Raw genomic sequence first — 23,859 nt, forward strand, 5'->3', positions numbered from 1 at the left:
CATCCACGACCAAGAACATGTCCTCTGCTGCCCTGCTTCATCTATCTCGTATCTGGCTTCTTGCCTGCAGCCTCCCCAAAAGAACCTGCCAATGTGACGTGGTGTATGTCTGTATATGTAGGCTGCTGCATAGCTTTTGGGCTGGGCCTCCGTCCTCATACCCGCTCACTTCATCCTCCTCTGTTCCCTCAACCCAAATCCCACCCAGCACCACCCTTTTCCCGGGCCCCTCTCCTCTTGCAGCATCTATCCACACAGCTGGCTACTTGGAGCTACCAAGACCAAGTTTGCACATGCACACCCATTCACTCACATACATACCATCTCCCTTGCCGCCGGGATCCGTACCAAATATTGCACATACACGGTCCTCTATCCGACTGATTGGGTAGACCAGTCGCATTTGTATGCCTCTTTGCGGTTGCGTTAAAAAACTTTCTGTTAATTTTTGTCTTCCATTTTCCTAACTTGCGGAGCTTCCCTTTTCCTTTCTAGTTATCTCTTGCTTTCTCTTGCGTTACCGATCATGCTCTGCATGTGCATAATCCGTGGCAGCATGTAAGATGGCTGGTGTCCAAAAAGAGGCGGTCAGATGATGCAGTGAGCAAAAGGGTTGGTAATCCGGGACTTGGACATCACATCACCTTACAGCGTCGACGACGTGATTCCCTCGACCATAGTTTTCTTTGAAGGTTTTTGTCTTAGATTTAGTCAATTGCTACTCTGACAACGTCTCGGTCTTCAGATCACTCCCATGGCGGCATATGACGTGCACTTATACGCAATATTCTGCCCCGTCTATATGGTGTGCTGGATTTTGCTTCTGGCCCGCAGCACATGCCAGACCACTCACATAATCCATCACAAGATGCTCAAGGGGTCCGAGCCCATGATTTGGATTCACAAGCAACACCACATGCAAAAAGGGAGTATGCGGGCTTGATCCCACGAGTCCATCTTCATGGAAAAACAACCATTTTTGAATCAGTTTAGAGAGAGCAAACGCCTGCTCCAGGACAAATATACAAATATATCAAGGTGAATTTCTCGTCTTGATCCTTCACTGCCAATCATACTCTAATTCTCTCAGTTCCCTCGAGAACGCAATTATGCGCTTGTTCACATGTTTCCGTCCTCCTCATACAAATTTCTCTCCATCATTGGCAAGATTGGCCCGGCTTATGTAAAGTACGGAAGCCTTGCTGGGACAAAGTCGGGGCAGGCTTCTTTGGGGGTGGTTATGACGTCCTCGTGACTATAAACTGATGTTTCATCGGGTACTGATCTCGGTAGCTCTTCTCTCTGAATTACCTCGGTCTTGTAAGAGGAAATTTCGATACTTTCAATTTGTGCTGCAGTGTATGATGGGTGTTGGTTTTGAGGGTGTGTAATGACTGGTCTTCTAGCAGATGTTGTGGCAACATAAACAGCGTCGTCGGCAACCTCAGGTCTTGAATTCCTCTGGCCAATGGGACTAGGCCCAGCCAAAAGGTTGTCGGAAAGTTTCTGTGATGGATTGTGTAGTCCTCGACCAAAGGCTACTTTTAAAGCCGCGCGGCGATTGACTTCAATTTCTTGTTCTTCCAGCCGCCATAGGTTTTCCTCTTCCAATCGCACATCTTCCATAGACTGGAAGTTGGTGTGATCTTCGGGCGTAGTAGACTTTGGTATCGTTTCTTGAAGTCGAACGGATGATATGGCAGAGTATCCGGATGCCACTGTACTGCGTGACACTGTTCGTGATAAGTACCCTCCATTCGTTCCTGCCGGATACTTCCCCTTACTGCTCCGTGTTCGATTACTGCTTCTATCGTCAGATCGGTCGAAATCAACAGTGAATTCGTCTCCTAGCGGCACCGCATCCTCATCTCCTTCACCATCACTGGGAAGTAAGTCGCCTCGTGATCGATAAGACCCCGACGTTGCTCCTGAGCCGGTAGTGTTTCTTCTAACACGGGTTTGGATAGGCTGTTCCGTGCCTTGAAAATACTCATCTTCATATGAGTCTCCAATCAGGGGCTCTCGTTCTCCCAGGTCGTGGCGGGACAGTCGGTCCTTTAGATCAGCAGCGCTGGGCTTATATCTCAGAGTGCGACCTATCCTCCAGGGAAGTCTACCCAAAATACCAATGCTCTGTGTGCTGGGGATGACTGTCGAGTCTTCTTCTGAGCCCCAGCGCCTAGTGCCGTAGTTCATGTCTCGCTTCTTCTTTGGTGGTTGATCTACAACTCCATCGTGGAATTTGTGCGCTGACCCGGTCCCGACCAGCAGACGGTCCCAGTCATCGTTGGACCAAGAGCCAAGTATTCCGCTCACACTAGATCTAACACCGCCTCCACCATTGTTCCCCAGCTCATCTTCATCACGGGCCCAGTCATCATAGAAATCAAAAGAGTTTTCAGCCTGAGCCCGCTCTCGCTCGCGTTGCCGTCGTGCTCGCTCTTCACGGTCGCCGAGGCATACAGACGTGCACTGATCGATGTGTTCAGATACAGAGCCAAGGCATGGGTGTATATATTCGTGGTGAAAAGCCCAAATTCCAGCAGCCGTGTTTTCTGTGGCTATCTCGGCATTATGTAATAAATGGTTCCAGAATTGCCGGATTCTAGGATCTTCAAAAAAGGGCATCGTGTCTTGAGCCGAACGGTCCGCAGGTGGCGTTCGTTGAGGGTAATCCAAAAGCGGCCGAAGGGTAATACAGGTTGCTGGTCAAACAGGAAAACTGTGTGTCTATTTGTATCGCGATATGACGGGCCGGGCAGTATTCCTATCGGCCGTGTATTGTAGTGAGCGACTTGGGCGTCGGCTTCGAAAATTCAAAGAGCCACAGGGGGGCTCGGAATCGAGAGCTTTGAGGTTCGTGATAAAGAGGCCATTCGCATCTAGCATCAGCACCTGGAGCTGGCGTTAATAAGAATCAAAAACGGCGTTGTAGTAAGCTATGATGCCACTATACGGACAGCCTGACCCGGTGAATCATACGCGCTATGTAGATTTTTGCCACTCTTTGCGGCGACGCTGACTGTGGATAAGGACTAGGAACCCGGGCGTTATTTCGAAGGGCTGGGACCAGATGTTAAATTCAATATCTGGAGTCTGTAAACCGCGCTCTGGGGTGCTTGTTACACTTCGTTTTCGTTGATCGTTGTTGTGCTGGTGATGCGGGAAGAAATGAGCGGAGTGATGGTGTTTGATTGATGCCCAGTCGCCAGCACTACGCTTTAGTGACTTTAAACCCGCCTGACTGTATACAATGTACTCGGGAGGTATTGGCATACAGCGTGAAATGCCTAAGCCGCATGCAGCTATTTCACTTTGTTTATCATCTTTGTCTCTAAACAACAGGCATTAGACACGGAACGACAAGCTACCCCTATTGAAGCATGTAAAACTCCATGATTTTGTCTACCTTGCGCACAATAAGCCTCCCTCTGTTGTCCCTCAAGACCTACCGAGTACTACGCCACAACTAGATGTTCGTGCTGTGTGGCAAGGAGCCAGACGTGGCGGGAACAGGTAGGGTTTGTGTGCATGGAGATATCCTTAGGGTTAGTATGCCGTTGATCTGATAAACACCGCAAGGACGGTATATTGATCACCGTGGATCAACAAACTCGAGAATTGACAAGTCTTGGGTTTTCATGTGTGTAACTACAGCAGCTTGAAGAACTGCTAGCTGGACCTCTTGTGATAATACGCGTAGGTTACGATTTCCAAAGTAAAACGGCAGCTTCTTGAGGTCTTTAAGCTGGGGAGGAGATATTATTGGTGTTTTATCTTGACTTTATAGGCCTATTCACATGCACAGTGACCTTCGATGTAGAATTTCATCGCCGAAAACCGGCCATTGAACCCTAACTTGCGTTCTTATTGTGATGAAAGTGAGTCCCCCCATCGCCTGGGCTTGCGATGTTTGAGAATCTACTGATTGATAAGATCTTGCAGGATCCATCCCACCCCAGCCAGCGCGAATACCCCCAACAATGTCCCCGAGCCGCTTTCAGCACGCATGTGTTTATGCAAGCCGGCGGGGATACAGAGGAAAGAAAGCACACGCACTATTATTTAGCTGCGCATGATTTCATGGCTAGGGCCTTGAGCCGAAGCCGAGGATGAATGTGTCTGGGCATAAGGATGCGAAGGCAGGTGAGCAAGTTCCCAACCGATCAACGGCCATAAATTGTGCGTGGAGTCTTTTTGAGTTTGGGAGGCAGAGCCTATACCATAGGGTGGCCTATCCTCGCTGATGAATTGGATGGGCAGCAGCAAAAATTTCTGTATACTCAACTGAGATATAACTATGCTGAATGTTGTCAATTATGGCCAGCAAGTACAAATTATTTGTTTACGGCTTTCTTTGAGTTTGCAAAGGACGGAACCAGCCATTATGAGCCTCCCATGGCATCAGCAGCAGGCTAGACGATATTGGGGCCATGAAACTAGGAGGATACCAAGCCCTAGTTTTGCTTGGCGCGAGTTGCGACATCGGGGCGTCCTGGACTTTCATGAAGCCAAGGGATAGTCCGCTTATCAGATTGAATGCATGTAGACGTGTTATGTGGCTCTTGTTGGCAGTTTCAAGTCAGATACTGGACGGTCATGATCGGCAGATGAAGAAGACGCTGTAGTGTTATTTCACATGGCAATTGGAGAACGATAGATGCAAGATACTTTTTCACAGAGAGCCTCTATGACACGCGCGTCTAGACTTGGACTTGCAAGTCATAGAGTCGCCACGATAACAGGACGGGCTGGAGCCTTTCCTTGACTAACTCTTGCTGCACGCCAAGTTAGTAGGGCCCACTTTTCCGAAAAGCCTGCCTCCAGATGTGCTTGCCCAGATTTTAATCTTATCAATCTGATCTCACATGCTGCCCATCTCTTCTCACGACATTGAAGGTTTTTTGCATTTCTTTACCTTTCAAAGCTGATTCCGTTCTACAATCCCCTGAAAGCATCTCTTCCGCATACCCGTGTTCCTTTTTTTTTTTTTTTTTTTTTTTTTAGCATTGGCTATTTGAGCTGTGCTGTTGTCTCTTTGCAGCCCTCCACGCTGGTGCGTTGCCTGCCATCGGATTCCGATCGGACCTCTCTAGCCCAAACTCAGTGTGTGAAAACTCTGGTGGCTTTGGTCTTATTTGAGGGCAATTTCGCCTAATTTTTTCTTGCTGTTCTCCTTCTTCTTCCTCCTTTCATTGCACGATTTTGTTTGTCGTTCAAGTTTCCCTTGTTGCACCCAAGCTCTAGACCCGCATCCGTTATCAATCAGTCCCTCCGTTCCATCTAGCTACGCAACAATACGCCTGCATCGCGAGAAATACACGCATAAAAGCTCCCACACCTCAGTTTTCTGCAATCTGAACAGAGCTTCGATCCCTTCATTGATTGATTACTGGCTTCAATACGTTCTTCTGTGCCCGCACTTGTGATCAATGGGATCTCAGTTTCTGCCTTTCGAAACCAATCGTCTGTCTCCACTGCAGCTGTTTGATTGATTATCCTGCTGGATATTCTATGCAACATTCACTGCTCTTCTACACACTCCAAAAGCCGCAGTTTTCTGAGTTGGTAGTGTCCCCTCCTGCTCGCTGTTTATCAATCAAGACCGGGCTAGAGGATTCAATCTTCGGATCTGATTACGACTAGCATTTGCTAGCGTCTGCAGTACTGGACAAGTACTCGCTTGATGTCCGAGTCTTTTTGAAAATACGAGAGAATTTTTAGTTCTACTGAAACTGACTATTGTAATTCTCTGGATCTTGGGGAAAAAGACTAGAAAGCTTGCAGAATTTTTGCACCAAAATTACACATGGCATCGGCTTTTGTCTCGTCGTCGGGTTCATCATCGATACACCAGCGCCTATCGCACGCGATAGAGCCATCGCCCACTGAAAGCTGTCGGAGGGGTGCTGGCCCACTGTCCACTATAGCAATGACAGCCACTGGGGCTTCAGGTGGTTATGGCTCAGTTCCAGGGAACAACACCGAAAAATTTGCCTCACCAAGCACCAACAAGACTTCTGCTAAAAAACAACCTCCTCTCAAGTTCAATACCAGGAATATTGCTCCACTGCCTCCCAAAGCCTTGAAGCCGCTTTCATCCAACCAACTGCTGTCGCAGCGGCCGCCGGTCATCGCTATTCGGCCGAGCCCTGCCCCATCGCTTCCGTCCTCGTCCGCTGCCTCGACTCCCACTACTGCCGCGCCGTCTGCCACTTCTGTCAGCCACACCACACCCCTCAACGTCTCCAGTTCCAACCAGCCAATCAAGACTAAAATGTCCATGGCGGCCATGGTGACCCCCGACCCTCAACAGCCTTCGGTTCATCAACATGTGCCGCCTACTCCTGTTGTCGCGGCCGCCCCCAAGCCAGCGCCTATTGGCGCCCCGAAGATGACCATTACAAGCAAGGAATGGGTGATCCCTCCTCGGCCGAAGCCCGGACGCAAGCCGGCTACCGATACGCCGCCGTCGAAACGCAAGGCACAGAACCGTGCTGCTCAGAGGGCTTTCCGCGAGCGCCGAGCTGCCCGGGTCGGCGAACTTGAGGAACAGATTGAGGACCACAAGCAGACTCGCGACGCCATGGAACGCGAGCTGAGGGATCGCATCCGTAGTCTGGAGCTGGAGCTGCAGTCATACCGCTCTCGCTGCTCGCTGCTTGAAAACATGCTGGAGCGGGAACGCCAGGAACGCATCCGAGCCGAAACCTCGAGTGGACTCTTGCAACAGCAACAACAACAACAAAAACAACAGTCTCATCACATGCAGTCCAGGCGGCCTGGCGAGAGCCACTTTGCCATACCACCGGCTGACTTCGGATGTTCCTCGGCAATGGACATGGATGGTACCACACGTGGCCATTCATCTACCAACCCGTCCACCCCCAACCCGACTACCTCCGCTAGCTACGATGGCGTGAAGATGATGCTAGATGATCACCGATCGCCTCCATCCTTCGTTATGGGCAATCTACTGCATCCCGGTGCTGCTAGCATAGAAACCCCGGGGTCGATCCAGATGTCATCGCTCTCCTGTGGCGGATGCCAACCCGACGGGCCATGCGCTTGTGTTGAAGAGGCTCTTGCACATGTCGAGTCACAAGTTGGACAGAACTGCGTAAAGTGCGGCGGTCTTGGTTCTTCTTGCTCATGCACCAACCTCAGCTTCTCCTCGGACCTTTCGATCCAGCAACATCAGCCCGCTAAGAGAGCCCTTTCGCCGCAGCTTGAAGAAGTAAACAAACGTCAACAGTCTCATAGCATTGTTTCGGATATGGAAATAGATATGACGAGCTTCTGGAAGAAGGATCCTTTGCCGTCACTCGAGAAGTCACACCCGCTACCCAAGATTACCATTGCACCCAAGGATAAGTGCGGGTTCTGCGATACCGACGAAAGCTGCTGCGTTTGCGCCAACCCCGATCTTGTTTCTGGCCCTATTATGGACTCCATTCCCGAGCCTGCTCCTCTTTCGATATCAGCACCCGTCCTTCCTCATGTACAGATCCGTCCTTCAGGGTATCAAGCCCCGTCCCCGCCTGGAAGTGAAGCCTCTCCCCCGCCCATGGAAATCACGTCTACCGGTGCCGTCAAGTTGCGGCCCTTCAAAAAGTCCACTGCTGCGCCTGTTTCTACCAACCTTCCTAAGCCGACTGTCTTCGGTGGCTGTGGTCCCAACGGCCCTGGCACTTGTGCTCAGTGCAAGGCGGACCCCAAGTCTGGCCTTTTCTGCCGCTCCCTTGCAGCTAACTTTGAACGTGCTTCCGGCTCTGGCGGTGGTGGTTGCTGCGGAGGCGGCGGACCCGGTGGCGGCTGCTGCAAATCCAAGCCTTCTGGACCGACACCACCAGCTGCTGCATCGTCGAAGCCACCCGTATCCATCAGTGCGTCGAGCATTGCTGCCAAAGCCCAGTTTGGGCTGAGTCTAAGCTGTGCGGAGACGTATAAGACTTTGGCGAGCCACCGGAACTTTGACCAGGCTGCCGATGATATCAGCACATGGCTGCCGAAGTTGCGTGCAGCGGTTCGCCCATCTGGAGACTCTTTGGCGTCAGCTTCGCCTGCTAGCGAAAGAAGCAACAGCACATCAGGCGACGCGCAGCAAAAGCGACTGCCGATTGAAGTTGAAGCGGCGAGTATTATGAGTGTGTTGAAGGATTTTGACGTGCGTTTCCAAGGACAGCTCCCACCACCATAGTGGACAGTACCTTGTGCCCTGTTTTACCTGTGTTTTATCTGTCTTTGTTCTGTTTCTTTTTGTTGATATGTATGATGATGGTTACCTCAAAATATGGCACTGTGGCGGCGTTTTTTTCTTTTATACTTTCTGCACCGCACGATGTGTTTACCGCGGTTTTGTTTCTAACTAACTAATTGGTTATTCTTTTCTTTATCCAAGGGGGGCGATTGTGATTTTTGTTACTTTACTACATCCAATAACTATCCAATATTGTTTTCTTCTCAGGTATCTAGCGCTCGTTTTGCGCTGGGCTGCATATGAACTTCCAGTTGATGACCACAGCGCACGTGAACTGAAGATGCTTGTAGTTGCAGATGTAACAGGCCTGCATATGCTAAACATAGGGCTTGGACCCATGTAGACGGAAGCTCTTGGAAAATGCAGAGGCAGTTCTGCGGCCGTAACGATCAAGAAAGTCGTGCCGTGGCCAGGTTGAAAGTGAGTCTGTCGTGCAGTATTACTAGTTTGTCATGTGTACCCGAGAACCGGGGACGGGATGTAGGAGACAGTGCCTCGACGGTACGTAATGCATTGGCGCAGCATAGCTCTTGGGTCGGCTGGGTGTACTCTAACCACAACATGACGTGGGATTTACACTCAATGTTGCGAATAACCGAGCATTGTCACTATCGTACAAGTCCAAAGACGGATGTTTATGCTGATGAGGTCGTAATTGGTTTGTCCCATTATAACGCGACTTGTACTGTGGCTGGCCACAGCCTGCAGTTGGAGTTGGACATTGGTGATTCATGAGTGCTACAACGACTCGAACGCAACATTGCTCCTGGATATAAGGAAATAGTAGAATAGGCCTCATCAGACCAGGTTGAACAGTTCTTTGGGTTGTGTGTGATTTTATACTAGTACACCATGCACAGTTTAAGCCTAGCTCATCAATATGCATGTACACGTTGAGGTGGCACGGCATAGTGCGATGATGTGTAGCTATGGAGCGCAGTGAAGTGGTGTTGGCTAAGCATGTTATCTGCCAGCCCAACAGCATTGATTCTATGACGGTCCAGAGTCACAGTCAGAAGTCAGAAGTCATAGTAGCATGGAGCTGGGGAGATAGGATAGGATAGCATAGGCGATGGCTACATGTTGGCAGTAAGCAGGAAGATCTGTGATAGTGATCTGCATGAATAGAGTCCGGTTAACGGTGCATAGGAGCATCGAGTAGTCCTGTAGAAAGTTGGATTGTTATAACCGCCGGAGTCAAAAACTATGCCGGTGTGCAAGGGACGGTTGGAGAGGAATGACCATGGCACTAAGGGAATATGCAAGGCCAACTCATCAAGCCAAGCCGACGTGGGAAGTGGAGAAAAGAAGAGACAGACGGCAGAGTAGTACCGGGACAAGACAGAGACTGTACACACATATGTATGTACATACACGGCTACGTAGTTGCATGGTAGTGTATGTATGCACAGGCGAAATACGTGTCTGTGTATCTCTCAAACCCCCAAAGCAGATCAGCACATGCACCGTCTGGCAGTCCCTTTCTCTATGCTTTGACGCGCCTGTGCACATATCTTGAAGATGCCAGCACCAAGTTCCCCGTGTGAGACAGCCAGGTTGGTTTTGTGTAGCGTGAGACAAACCCGAACAGCATTCGCTGGCAAGACACTGTATTGCAAGATTTCTGGGTTTCTTTCTTGTCCACGGCAAGGTACAAATATAAATATACCCGCGCTTTACGTGTGGCTAGAAGCCGTAGTAGATGAACGGATAAATCGGGCCCGTTGCTTTTGTATTGCGCCAGACATGACTAAGTAGGCCGGGCACCACACCGGTAATCGCCAGTTTTGGCTGTGGTGTAATCGGGCTTGGGCCCACGCTTCCAGCCACGAACGGTTGGTGTCTCTCCGGAGCCTTTCTAAACTGAAGCTTGCAAAGCGACGACATTCTGCCGACGCCTTGGCTAGGAATAGTGCCGCTGGGTGCAAGCCTTGTTCACACTGTACAAGTAGTCAGTGTGCTTCGTTGTTGGTGACACAATCTGCAAGTCTATGCCGCCGAAAGTACCGAGGCTGTCTAGCCGTGTTGAGAGGACCTGTCTGAGTGGCTCAAGATTTCTTGAGCGCCGCGGGGCAATGCTGGCTTCCGCTGGAGCTTTCACTCTTCGGTTCTTCAGACACTCCCACAGGTACCCCCGCGATAGGTGCTCTTTGCTCCTGCTCGCGATCGAGAGCCCGAGGCCGCTGGCGCCAGCATCACCAGCGATGTGCCGAAGGAGTCCATGTTCCTGATCCGGCGCCAGACATCAAAGCAATTGAGGGACAATATCGCGGGCATCCTTTTGCGCGTCCTGGTCGTGTCTTGGGTTTCATCCTGACCGCCTTTCCGGCTCTGCCTGCCATGCTTGTCTCTCTGATGCACGGTGGCTCAGCTTAGTGATGAGCGGGTATCCCAATGCTGCTTTTTGGCTTTTTATTGCATCCAATGGACTGGATCTTGGTTGTGCTACATGAACTGGGCTTTAAACTCATCATGCGTGAGCTTCATTGCCCTGACTTTGTTTATGTGCGCCTTTATATGCCAATCTGCGGTTCGCTCCTTGGAGGCTGTTCTTGCACTTGACTATAACCACTTACTTCTTTTTCTTCAATGTTTTAGTTGCCTTGGATCAATTACTTAATACCGCCATCTTCGAAGTCTTGCTGCTTATAAAGCTCCGTCTCATCGTTGTCACCTATGTGCGCTCTTCCACAGCTCAAGCTTCCAACACTTGATATTGCTATCGGTCAACACTCTTTTCTTCACCATCTCTCTACCCTTTCCTCTATATGTTTCTAAACCTCGCACAAAATATTTCGACATCAGCTTTCTGTTCCATGCCAGTTTCAATGCCGTCACTATCTGGCTCTCGAAAAAGCCAAAGTACAGTCTTAGAACCTCAACTACAGTCACCAGCCTACGAACATTGTAGCCGAATCAGTTCGTGGGTTTCCGAAACTGAATTCAATAGGCCATTGGAGGCTTTGGAACAGCGCAGCATGCTAGATCGTACACCATCTCGGAGATTGTCTATGCAGACTATCGACTCTGCTGCAATGAGTACGGTTCCTCACAGTGAGGCAGACCTAGTTGATATCAGTAACAGCCCCAGTCCCGTCTTGAGTATTGCAAGTACGAGGGGCACTACTACGGCTACAATGACCGACACTCATGATGTTCAGGGGCATGGGCGTATCTGTAGATCAAGTACGTCTGGGCTGGGCATTAGTCAGAGAAATATTCACAAGTCGCCCTATCGCTTAGATCATTCCCATGATGACCCTCCCGAAGTTATTCTTTCTGAAGAGCTTGTTCAGGATTGCTTTCAGAGACACACTCCAAAGCTAGACTCTGTTCCATCTATTAACCCTTCTAATATTGATACCCTTCTTTGTCATGACCGGCCATCTTCGACAGGCTCAAGTACTGAGGCTACCACTCTGAGGCATCTTGCCCATACTGTACGTCTGGAGGCACAGACAAAGCAGCAGTGCTCTATTGAAAGGGCTCGTCTACAACGCCGTCTAATAGCCAACGCACTTGATATGCGATTCTTAAGGTCTGCTGCTATGTCGCAGCGCAGCTTTGATAGCTTTTTCCGCTCCGAAAATACGGAAGCCTTTGCAGATCTGTATGCTGCTGTGCGGAACCTTCAGAGTAGTGTAAGCAAGTATCGAAACTTTGGGGGTGGTGATACGAATCATATTTCTCCCCAAGCAGAGACAACGTCTTCCTTGAGTATTGATACAGGTACTTCAAATGTTGCATCCGCTATTCCCTTTCTGGAATGTGTTCACCCGAGTACACGCCAGGCCTTTCTTGGCTTCATTTCACGTATCCGGACCGACCCAGAATATTTGGCTGAACTTCTATGTTCACTCACGAGCAACGAACTACTAGCTTTGACAAAGGCCAGCAAAGGCCCTGAAGACACAAGCTCCGTGCTTCCGCAACAATCGAAACCGCCTCCCTCACGAAACACTGGGCGTGCCACTCGTCGTCCTGGACTCCAAGCATTGGCTGCCATTGACAGAATGGTTTCCTTACACCGCCATGACCCTTTATATACGATCATGTACACTTGTTTTCCCGACAATTCGGTCCCTGGCCACGCTGAGAATATCCGCCGCCTGAACATTTGGGCAAATGCCTGCGCAAAGCTCATCACTGCAAAGACTGGACTTGAACCAGTGCTAGTATCCATTATGAATGCCTGGATATCAACCTGCCACTGGCCAGGCAAGTCTAACATTGAGTGGTACTTGATGCGAATCCTGGAAGACGGAGCGTTCATCCTAGATAGAGCCGAGGACCAACAGGGAACTCGGTTCAATTTGCGCCATTGGACGCCCAAGGACGATGTGGTTGCGCAGGAGTTTTATGAGAAAGCCGTTAGTGACTTGTTTGACATAGTTGACGATGCCCAGGGAGCTGGGATTCCGGGAAGCTTTCTTGAGCTAGTCAACGAGATTCTCAGGCGAGTAGATCCTACTGTCTTTGACTGCACGCGGTGCTTTTTCATTTCCCGCTGGCTTTTTCAGAACTTGTTGCTCGATATTGTCATACATCCTGAAGGTTATGGTATCATGACTGACTACCACATCACGACTTATGGCCGGGAAAAGATCCTCCGACAGGTAGGCCTTCGTGCTTTGGGCTACGTTACGAGCAGCTTCGATGTCCAGAATAGCGAGACAACTATCCCTCTTTGTGTACGCCAGCATATTACTAACATAACCAATCGTTTTCACGGAGGCCGTATCTCATCTGAAAGAGCAGCTGCCACTACCATAACGCAGCTTCACCCAGCATGCCCCGCTGCGGTAAACTTAGACGAGACATATCCGTATCTTGTTGTCAGCCCTTCTGACCTCATAACCATGGTCAATGCCCTGTTTCCAGACCGGAGCTTCACAACACTTGGCACAAGTACAGGCCGGCGACCCACCTCGGCGTTAGCTTCGGGTTCCTCGGGGTTTCTACGATCTCCAGTCAACTTCAACATGTTTGGCTCAATGCCAAACTCTAATACAGCGCCTTTATCCAGCAGCAAGGGCTCACCCACTCCATCTTCCCTAACGGACCCGCCAGCTCTAAACGCTACAGGAACGGGCGTGCCACCTACGGAAGACTTAGCCAGCTCACCTTCCGACATACCTCTACCTGCAGCCACAGACTCGATTTTCACTTCCACGAAAGATTTAAAAGACCAAGGTGTCACACTGAGACGTGCAATACAAAATCTCAAAGAGACTGCTAGCCCTGAAAGTGTCCAAGGGAATTTACATCCATGTGCTGACCAGTGGGCTGTTATATTTATCTCGCCATGTGGGAACAGACTATCAACTCGAATGGCCTGCGAATCTGATTTGGGGCTTGATGGTAGCCTCAGGGGGAATCCGAATCACACTAAAGGAGGCGAAGACAAGAACGACAATCGCGGCAATGTGGAAGCGACTATCACTCCAAGCTCGACCTTTCCAAACGTCCACGGCGCAGCTATCAAGGCTGCTGTTATGAAGCTAACGACAAAATATGAAGTCCCCAATACCACCCAACCAAGCAACGTAACTCCGAGCCTAGGCCGGTCGCCTGAGACCCTTGAATCTTATCAATTCGTTTTGCCAAAGCAAGCACTTCCTCAAATACCCAATCCACAACAATATCACGGCATAACTGACAGCAAAGAGCCGCTCCTCGTTCAAATGCTTCGGGCTGCAGTCCATCGTTCTGACTCCGAAGGCGACTTTTCCTCGTCGATGCTGTACTACAATGGTCTTCAGCAGCTGCTTACAACAGGGGAAACTCTAATCAATAGCAAAATTGACCAGCTTCTCTTGGGTCTTTTAGAAGGCCCACGTGCTGATCTTCTTCGGTCTACTTCTGCCATTGATCAGTTCCGATCGTGGGACGCATGGGCAGCTCAAGTTCACGACCACCACGTGCTTAGAATTAAACTTACGCTTCAACGTCTCCGCGCTCTGCGCGACAAAATGTGGTATACTAGCGACGTTGTCAACTCAGCTCCATACACTCATAGCCGCAGCATCTGCATGGCCCTCAAAGCAATGGAGCGACCACAGCGCTTTGACTACCGCAGCCGAATAAACTCCACCTCCCTTTACGACTCGACGTACATCCACCTAGCCGAGTTTCAGATGCTGGACCTTTTGGCAGCGAGTGACTATCATGGCGGGCCCCTCAAGCTCAGTGATGACCAGGTAGAGCAGACGGTTGCTTGGCTGAAGAGCCACAGCATAGAAAACATATGCAAGGGCGAGGAGCGCATTCACCGTCTTTGTCTAGAGGTGGATGCGTGTGTTAGGAAGCTGATTGGCGAGACTCTGACCGATGCTCCGATCTTATGGTCCTCGGAGCTGTTCACTCACGACTGGGATATCCTAGATGGAAATGCTAAGCAAACTGATAATTTCTCTTGTAGCCAATATAACACACCGCCCATACTTGCCAGTTCTCACCACAACATCTTCCCTCAACCTGATCGATGTCTTTTTAGATCTGGAAGCTCAAATCCAGGAAACAGGCACCAGTTGCAACCGCAAAACACCAGCGGACATGGAACAAAGATGTCCAAGTTTGGGCTGTTGAATATCCCATCGACCACAGCCAAAGCATCCACCTCGTTTTCGGCTGCTTCCGATCCCACCACGTCCTGGTCGCCCTTTCAAAAACCCAGCTCCAAACTTACAGGGGCAGCCTACGCTTCTTCAACATCATCAACAAGTACCACAAATGTCTTTAGTACACCCACAAATCCGCAGCCCCAAAGCTATCTATCGTCAGCTAGGGCTTCTTTCAGTGGACGATCTAAACGTGAGCCCGTTTCTACCGAAGTCCTCGTATCACAGAGACCCCCGATTTCCCAAGAAAAGCTACAGTTCTTGGAAGAGTTTAAACGAAAACTTGTAGGACTCCTCCTATCGGATCTGGGCAACTTGGTGTATGCGCGAGGCTCAGAGACAGATGGCTGGTTTGCGGAGGTCGGCCAAAAGTGCATCGAAGACAAGGATGAAGCTATTAAGACGACGAGTCAAAAGAGCCAGCAATGGGTCTCAAATACAGACCCTGGACTAGTCTCAGACATACGCCCGACCTCTATGACTGACACGATGCTCCAGTTCTCCTTCAACAGCGCCTATAAACACCTTTTGCAAATGTTTAGTGTGCACCCTAATCCTTATATTAAACTGAAAATATTACGCAAGATGTCCAAGTTAGTGGTGGCCTCGGTTTCGACAATAGACAAGACTGCCAAGGATACACCGAGTGCAACGGAACAAGACCACAAAGAATCAACACCCAAGGTCACTCCATCAACTAGTTTACAATTGCATCTTCAAGCGTTAATCAACATCTTCAGAGATCCTGGGCTTCGACCCAAAACACTCTTCCGAGACCTGCAGTTCATTGCCTCAGCAGTGCCTTCAAATGATCTTAAGGCGCAGGAAGACGGCTTATGTTTTTGGGACTTCGCGGCAGCGGCCATACGCCTGAAAATGCAGGCAAGTAGCACTATGCTACGCATTGCAGAAGATATCATCCAGGCCGATATTCGAGACCCAAACCCAACCCGCCCCGCGTGTCCTGACGGCAAAGCCCCAAGCACGTCTTACAAGCCGAGTGGAATGGCCGAGGCAGTCAGAATGGTGGTCATAGCAGCCAGAGAAGGCTTTGAGCCTGCCGCACAGCGAGAGTTGGCCTTGCTGTACATGGCGCGGCCCAACTTGCTTGGCCGCGTGCTGATTCCTTTGTCCAAACCTCGCGAAGTCTTTCGCCAGGCTTTGATGGACGTCTATGGCAGCAGTGCCACGACAAGCAGTAGTGGAGGACCGACCTCGGACTCACTCTCTGGTGTTTCAGGAGCCCCGGGAGGCTCGTCTCCCCTCGCATCAGCCACTGTTGGGGATACACATACTGGCGTTGGTGATACCGGCGCCCCGGGAAAGTCTCCAGGTGAGCAGTCAACTGAGGCCGATAAACGCGCAAAGGTGGAGAATATGCATGCTTTGTGTTTAGCGGTGCATTGGATGGAGGCTGCGCAGCTTGGTGGAGACAAGCTGGCAAATGATTTTATGAACCAGGGGATAGAGGATTTGGCGTAACGGTGTTTGCAGAAATCCGGTCTGTCTTGCGAGACTGTCCGGCAAGATAAGACGCGTGAGATTGTGCTATGAATAACTTGAGTTGAACCATCTGGGCTATCCGATGATGCACGAGGTGCCTGGCTGCTATGTACATGGCTTATCTCATGGTTTTTTTTGTTTGAAATATGTCAAGTTTTGTCTATAGTGCCTTGTAGAGACCTAATAACACCGATTTACTCCTCATCAGCACTAGCATACACACTTGTAACATTGTTCTTTGATTTCCATTTGATCTGCCTATGTGAATCTACAGCTTATAGTTGATTGTTCAGTTCTCTTGTATCAAGGTTGATACCCTTCAAAAGACCTGAATCTGTAAGCAAGTAGACTATACTACTTTCATGCTAGATACATAGGTGGGCTCAATTCAGTTCATCAGAGTCGCACAAGGTCCCACTACCAGATCTCTTATCGATAAAAGTTTCTTCACCGCCTACCATATTTGGAAGCAAAATCTTGAACGACTTTTTTTTTGTTGCGTCCATTTGTACTTGCGAACCTCACATATTCCAACATATTATTGCGCCGGATATTAAACGACACCCTTTTTTCTACTACAATATCGCCCCTCTCGACAAAACCTCCTACAATCCACACAATGGCCGGGCCTGGTGCAGCAAGAAAGCGTGCGCGCGGCAACGATAGCGCTCGCCCGCACAAGAAGACCAAAGTAATTCGTCAAAAGGCGTATCACAGCAGCAGCGAAGAGTCTGAAGCCGAGGACTTTGCTGCTGTTAACCTAGCCGACTCTGACAATGAAGATATCCTGAACGCACCCGCCGACGATGGTTCCAGCGCCGATGAAGCTGCCAGACCCGCTACCAAAGAAAAGAAGGGCACCAACCCTATCGAGAAACCGTCAGAGGCTACGGCACCACGGCTTGCAGATGATGCGGCAGTCGGAAACGACGATGACGACAACTCTATTCCTGACAATGATGAGTTTGACGAACACGCCCTAGCGGCCACAGGCTCTGACGAGGATGATGATGACGAGGACGAAGACGACGATGAGGATGAAGAGGACGACATCACCGGCCTTGAGGGCCCTGCAGTCAAACAAAAGGGAAAGTCAAAACGAAACGACCCGACTGCTTTCGCGACCTCGCTCTCCAAGATTCTTTCCACCAAACTATCTAATGCCAAGCGTGCGGATCCCATGCTTTCGCGCAGTATCGACGCTCAGAAGGCGTCGCAGGCCATTGTTGACTCCGCGCTGGAGAGCAAGGTCAAACGCCAGATCAAGGAGGAGAAGCGCGTTGCTCTCGAAAAGGGCCGTGTCAAGGACGTGTTAGAGCCGTCGGTGCAGGGCGTCCCCGAGGTTCAGTTGTCGGCTAGCAAGAGCATGGAGGAGGAACGCAAGCTGCGCAAGGTCGCTCAGCGCGGTGTCATCAAGCTTTTCAACGCTGTTCGCGCGGCGCAGGTGCGGGCGGCTGAGGCGCAGAAGGAAACACGCAAGGAGGGCATGCTTGGCTTGGCCAAGAGAGAGGCCAAGGTCCAAGAGATGACGAAGAAGGGCTTCCTTGATCTGATTGCATCTGGTGGTGGTGGCTTAAAAAAGGGGCCGATAGAAGAGGCCTAAAAAGACATGGCATAGTTTAGTCCGAACACGGCAAGTTCAGTCAAGCATTGGTTCATCTCACGGTTCTCGGCCCAGAATTGTGTGAGCATGCCTTTCTATATTAATTTATGCCTCGAGCTTCTGGATTCTTTCCTTTGTTAAAATTGTTTATATAGTCGGTTGATACACAAAAATGATCATGTTTTTTCCATACGCCTGAGATAGAACCTCTGTCACGTCATTTCACTCTCATGCGAAGTACATTTCGTGGTTGATCCCCCCCGTCTACGGTGTTTCGGGGCACCTGTGAAGGTCCTCTATGCAGTTTAAGATCGTCTAAATCATATAAATAGTAGTACTTGTACAAGCCAAGGCTACTATGAGTAAGGCGTAGTAGCACTACTGTAGTAGCCCCGGGGAATCTGAATAAGCCAAAGCCTAGGAATTGTAGGCGTCCGGGGTGTGGACTGTGTGCAGGCAAGTGTTCCCGTTTTACACTGGGCGCTGCATTTTTTCAAGCCCACCACTTCATAATCTGTTACATCCTTGAAAGGTCTAGTTGCTGAAATCGCTAGCTTGGAAGTTCCTGGTCATGGCAGGAAGCTTCACCTTGATACCATCCAGCTCTTTGGTCATCTTGACCTGACAGCCCAGGCGGCTGGTCTCAGTCAGACCAAAGGCCAAATCTAACATATCGTTCTCGTCATCGTCGGGCTCGGCAATCTTATCGTAGTATGACTCGTCTTCGACAATCACATGGCATGTTGAGCATGCGCAAGAGCCGCCGCAAGCACCTACAGTAACCGTTAGATCAATGCTGAGGGGGATAAACAAGCAGCGAACTACATACCCTCCATCTCCAGGTCGTTTGCCTGGGCGATGTCCAGCAAGTTGTCGCCTTCCGCAACCTCGAACTTGTATTCAACGCCCTCTTTGTCGACAAATGTGATATGAAGCCTGTGAGCCGGAGTGTTAGCACTTGCGTAGACTACAAGTCCCAAAACAGAACTACTCACTCCTCGCCAGGCTTCGGCGGAGTAATATGACCGTGTTGCTTGGTGGTGGTTGTTGAGAAGGCGGCCGCCGGGCGAAGAGTTTGTATTATCGGCGAGGCATGCAGGTTATGTGTTCCGAGATTCCGGTTCACTCTAACGGCAGGGCGGGCAGCCGAAACGCTAGCCAGGCGGGCGACGCCGGCAAGCAAACACCGGTAGCTGTACATTGTTTATCTGTGTAGCCGAGACTAGATGCGGTCGGGAAGAGGCGATCAAGCATACCAGTTCAAAATCTGGCAGGAGACAAGATGGCGTAGGCTGCAAAGTAATTGCCGTAGGTTAGTTAGACCTCTGAAGATTGACGCACAATGCGCTGTCGTCAGAACAAGTGCGCAGAAGCAAGAATTCCTTCAATTCTTCGGTCTCTGCTGTCCGAGCTATACCAGCTGATCGGCCTCAGCTGTGGGTGAAAAAAAATACAACGCTATGAAGGAAGCCAATGCCCAGCATGAGCCAATCAAAGGCTCAGCTTTGTTTGACAATCAGCGAAATCGACTTGTAGTTGCTGCGCTACAGGTATGAGTAACCCTAGTATAACCCCCGCTTCTCGGGTTGACTCAGCTCAAACAACCCCACCTTGGACACTTGGATCTCTTTGGGCTCTTGATAGAGAAGTGAATTGTAAATGAGAAAATTTGGGTATGAAATTGTGATTTTCCTCATATTGAAATAACAGAAACACGAAAGCCAAAGAGTCATTGACGTCACATTTTCCCTTTATCTCGCCTCACACCACTGGCAACAAAGTCCCTTCTTATCAGATTTGGAGTTGAATGAACCCTAAAGTCTGGCTGAGTCAGCCACTACTTTAAGAAAGGCTGGGTTGATGCGCATGATGCGGTCCGGTGGGTGATGCATGAAGGATGCAGCAAGCTCTCAATTTTTCTACCCAGCCGAGCCTTAAGCCTCCCCGACCTTGTCTTTAGGTCTTTAGGCTTTTATTAAAAGCTTGGAATTTGCTCGTGCAGATTTCACGAAATAAAACTCGGCTGGTTTCCGGTTCTCTTTGCTCCCCAGTGCAAGTCTTTTCGCGGATCTCACCACCCAAGCCCATATCTATATCGCCCGCCTCAGACACAGCGATGGCCTCCCCTTCTTATCGCGAGGGTGTAAATCCTCTTCGTCCTTACTACATTCCTCCCAGTCTGACTGAGCAACACGGCGTCGCGAGCAGTGTGTCTAACGGTGTCTCCGCAGCCGCGAATGCCACTTCATCCACTATGAATGCCACAGCTTCGGCTGTCAAGGGCTCGGCCACGGCCGCCTCCGCGGCCGGCCGCTACTCGTCTAAAGCCCGGGATATGTTCTCGGATCTGGACTACAAAGACTACATCAGCGAGCCTTCGCCATCAATGGTCACGACTGCGCGCGAGCTGCTAGATGACATGATGTGGAAATACACGTCGGTACTGATGTCGCAGCCGTTCGAGGTCGCCAAGGTACTGCTGCAAGTACGGACATGCGAGGAGACTGAAGAGTCTCAGTCTGTTGAGCCGCTCTTTGAAACGCCAAAGAAGCAACGCCCGGCGGCGGGGTACTCAGAGGGCGGGTTCGGAGTATGTCTTCCCCTTTCCATATTCACTTGCATTCAACGTGAACAACCCCTCTCATCTTTCAAGTTGCAATATTGTGCATTATTTAGTTTAATGCTCTGGGTTTATATCCGAAGCCCCGCCTGATAAGATTCTAGGAATTGTTCTAAGCTAACTATATTTCACAGTTTGGCGAGGGTGAATCGGACAATGAAGAGCCCAGCTACTTCGGTTCAGGCTTCGAAGAGGCCAACCCTTTCTCCCACAACGACCGCAAAGAACTAGACCCTTTTGCTGAAGACGAACCCTCACCCCCGCCCAAGCCGGCCCCCCCGGCGCTGCCACCGCATCAGCTTCTACTGACGAAGCCCAATTCTATCAACGAAGTTATCAGCCAGCTATGGACAAAAGAGGGCGCATGGGGTGTATGGAAAGGCTCCAACTCAACCTTTGTGTATAACGTGCTCCAGTCTCTGCTGGAGAACTGGTCACGAAGCTTCCTCAGCGCCATTTTCAACGTCCCTGATATTGGGGTCAAGGATGACTTGGACAAGCTGATAGGAATTGCGTCGCCCTACCCTTGGGCTTCACTATGTGTAGCCGCCACTGCTGCTGTGGCCACTGGCTTGATACTTTGCCCTCTTGACTTGGTGCGCACTAGGTAAGTAAACGATATATTAGCACAATCGGCCTATATGAGATGGGCTGTTCTGAAATAAGATCGCTGACATGTGATTGTCTTTCACCCATGCAGACTGCTCGTTACCCCTGCATCCAAAGGGCCTAGACGAACCTTTTCAGTATTGCGGTCACTCCCGTCATACATCTGCCCTTCTCTACTCTTCATCCCCACCATGCTTCACTCACTTGTGAACCCTCTCCTAACCCTCTCCACCCCGTTGGCACTCCGGACCCAGTTCCGCATCGATGCTGAGCAGTCGCCGATGACATACTCGTTCGCCAAGTTTTGTGCATCTGCGGCTTCCATCTTCATCAAGCTGCCCATTGAAACCGTCCTGCGTCGCGCTCAGATCCATGTCATCTCGTCCCCCGAGTATGTGCATGCTGCCGACCCCCAGGGTAATGCTCTTGAGACCATTGTCCCTGTTGGTCGCTACAATGGAGTCTTTGGTACCATGTATCACATTGCGGCCGAGGAGGGCGTCCGGACGGTTGAGCCGACTGCGACTAAGCCTCCCCCTACCTCACGGGTCCGCAAGAACCGGAACAAGTCGGCTGAGGTTATTTACCTCAAGGGCCAAGGTCTCGAAGGCCTCTGGCGCGGTTGGAAGGTTAACTGGTGGGGTCTTGTCGGCTTGTGGTCGGCGAGTCTAGTTGGAAACAGCGGAGAAGGCGAGTTCTAAGCCTCGTAACAATGGCCTTTGCCGTGTTTCTCTCCCATATCTACCGTCTCTCCTCTCCTCTGTAACTACTACACCACCTCTTACGATGAATGACCCGATATCCTTCCCATCTTTTTTCTTTTGGTTTTATAAAAAAAAATCTAGTGCCAAGCATACTCACCTCTCGCCTCTGGCACAAAGATACACTCCACGGAGCCTTGTAGCCATGCAGTGTCCATGGAGGTATGGCTTTGGTACTAAAATTGCGATTCATTGTCCGTTTCGACGTGGCAAGCGCCCGGCGCCACAGATTTAGCCAGTGTTCCTTGGTGACAAGGTCAGACACAATCTTGAGTTTCTAGCCTTTGTATTTCCTCATTCGCTCTCTGATGCCATCATTGCATTGATCAAAAGTCCGCGATACTGGGCCTGCCTATTTGCTATAGCGTGTGCCTGAATGAATAAAAAATCTCCCTTGGTTAACTATCCTGTTCTCATTGGCTGCAGAATATGTGTTGTAGAAGGTGCACTGTCTCTAGGACACACTAGTCTATCGCGATTATAAGCATTTGGCTAGCGGGCGTCACTAACAGTGGAAAACAAAGTACACAGCCATTGTTATTCTTTTGCCACAAGTATCTAACTAGCTGACTAATTATGTGATTGTGCCCATACAATAACTGGAACTTGAATCCCACTTCACTTCTAAAGGGCACCAGATGGGAATGGCGGAGGCTGGTAACATGCCGCACCTTGGCACAAATGACTTTCTGAACATGCAGGTCGGGTAAATAGGGCGTCGTGCACAAAAGTGTACCTTGGACAGGAAATGCCAGGGAGCACCTAGAGCTCCATCAAAGTGACTGCAGGACGCTATACCATTGCCGTCTATATTTGCTGGAAGAAGACATATTGAAGGCGGGGACGGATCAGGTCAGGACGGCATGGGTAGGCGCAGGTAGCTCGAATACTTGGAAGTGTGCCTGTGGTGCTACTGCGATGGCGGCTGGCATCGAATGCAGAGAGGAGTGGTGTGACCCCGTGTGGTAGTATGGCAGTGGTTGACTTGGGGCATGATAGTCACGGGCCAGACTTTTAGCGTGAGTGCCGATGAGTCCAAGTACATAAATTGACTGCTTTGTGGCCGTTCCTTGCAACCTTTACAGTCTCAGCTGGTGCTGCGATCGACTCCCTAGCCAGTGGGCCAATCAGAATTCAGGACAGCCATGTGTCGCCGCGGAGGAGGGAGCGGGGTTGCATACACCATAGGGACTGTTTTACATTTGCCAGCACTGGATCTTATTGGCAGAGACGGCCACAGTGGTGGTTCTGCGTTCCTAAGAACGAGACATTTGGGAAGCAGAGGCCTAGAAACCACCGAGTTGGAAATTATGGCAGTGAGTGAGTGGCTGGTCGGCTCTCCGTTTGCTGCACCTCCACGGGGCTTTAGCCGACGTTCCCCCGAATTCACAGTCGCGCCCAGGCATGGAACTTATCGCCTCTTCAGACACTAGAATGTGGCCTTCACCGTCTTCTTCTTCCCGCTTCACTTTTTCTTCGTCACGCTCAGTTTTCTTTTGTTTCTCCACGGCGGCATCTTTAACCCGTCTTTTTGCTATCCCGTCATATTTTTCCATCTAAAGTCTAGCATATCCAATTCGTCCCTTATCGCTCTTTTTTTCTTCAACTTTTCCTTTGTCTGCGCTTCATCCTAAGTAATCCTCGTGCACCTGCATCAATTACTCCATCTAAACCATTCGAACAATTCACTCCACACAATCCCTTGGACTCCTTTTTCATCGCGCTTATCCATACGTTATATCGCCTCGTGTAAAAACAAGTTTTCTTCCGTGCTTCGCTGGGTCGTTGCTTCCACTGTACTCTCTCCTTCATCTGAACTCGCTGCGCTGTCGCCGAACAAAAAGTCGTCCGTCCAACTTGACCGGCTCTTCTAGCTGAGAAAA

At 50.2% G+C, this 23,859-nt stretch overlaps 6 protein-coding genes across 6 annotated transcripts; 4 read left to right on the forward strand and 2 right to left on the reverse strand.

Moving 5' to 3' along the window:
* Window positions 1-1,179: 1,179 nt before the first annotated feature.
* On the reverse strand, window positions 1,180-2,628 carry BROUX77_003811 (uncharacterized protein; the record flags this gene model as incomplete). Its single annotated transcript, XM_073748504.1, has 1 exon — window positions 1,180-2,628. One exon carries the CDS (start codon window positions 2,626-2,628, stop codon window positions 1,180-1,182), a length of 1,449 nt encoding a protein of 482 aa, XP_073606236.1.
* Window positions 2,629-5,932: 3,304 nt separating this feature from the next.
* Window positions 5,933-8,200, forward strand: BROUX77_003812 (uncharacterized protein; the record flags this gene model as incomplete). Its single annotated transcript, XM_073748505.1, has 1 exon — window positions 5,933-8,200. One exon carries the CDS (start codon window positions 5,933-5,935, stop codon window positions 8,198-8,200), a length of 2,268 nt encoding a protein of 755 aa, XP_073606237.1.
* A 3,038-nt stretch (window positions 8,201-11,238) lies between these two features.
* On the forward strand, window positions 11,239-16,362 carry BROUX77_003813 (uncharacterized protein; the record flags this gene model as incomplete). Its single annotated transcript, XM_073748506.1, has 1 exon — window positions 11,239-16,362. One exon carries the CDS (start codon window positions 11,239-11,241, stop codon window positions 16,360-16,362), a length of 5,124 nt encoding a protein of 1,707 aa, XP_073606238.1.
* Window positions 16,363-17,002: 640 nt separating this feature from the next.
* Window positions 17,003-17,986, forward strand: BROUX77_003814 (uncharacterized protein; the record flags this gene model as incomplete). Its single annotated transcript, XM_073748507.1, has 1 exon — window positions 17,003-17,986. One exon carries the CDS (start codon window positions 17,003-17,005, stop codon window positions 17,984-17,986), a length of 984 nt encoding a protein of 327 aa, XP_073606239.1.
* A 534-nt stretch (window positions 17,987-18,520) lies between these two features.
* Window positions 18,521-19,187, reverse strand: BROUX77_003815 (uncharacterized protein; the record flags this gene model as incomplete). The annotated part of the gene is made up of 3 exons (XM_073748508.1): window positions 18,521-18,759; window positions 18,816-18,922; window positions 18,982-19,187. 3 exons carry the CDS (start codon window positions 19,185-19,187, stop codon window positions 18,521-18,523), a joined length of 552 nt encoding a protein of 183 aa, XP_073606240.1.
* Window positions 19,188-20,102: 915 nt separating this feature from the next.
* Window positions 20,103-21,916, forward strand: BROUX77_003816 (uncharacterized protein; the record flags this gene model as incomplete). Its single annotated transcript, XM_073748509.1, has 3 exons — window positions 20,103-20,576; window positions 20,741-21,213; window positions 21,307-21,916. The coding sequence occupies 3 exons, from the start codon at window positions 20,103-20,105 to the stop codon at window positions 21,914-21,916; spliced, it is 1,557 nt and encodes a 518-aa protein (XP_073606241.1).
* Window positions 21,917-23,859: the final 1,943 nt, after the last annotated feature.

Source organism: Berkeleyomyces rouxiae (assembly GCF_048999995.1).
Source record: "Berkeleyomyces rouxiae strain 22BRR77 chromosome Unknown BrBRR77_ptg000003l, whole genome shotgun sequence".
Classification (NCBI taxonomy): Eukaryota; Fungi; Ascomycota; class Sordariomycetes; order Microascales; family Ceratocystidaceae; genus Berkeleyomyces; species Berkeleyomyces rouxiae.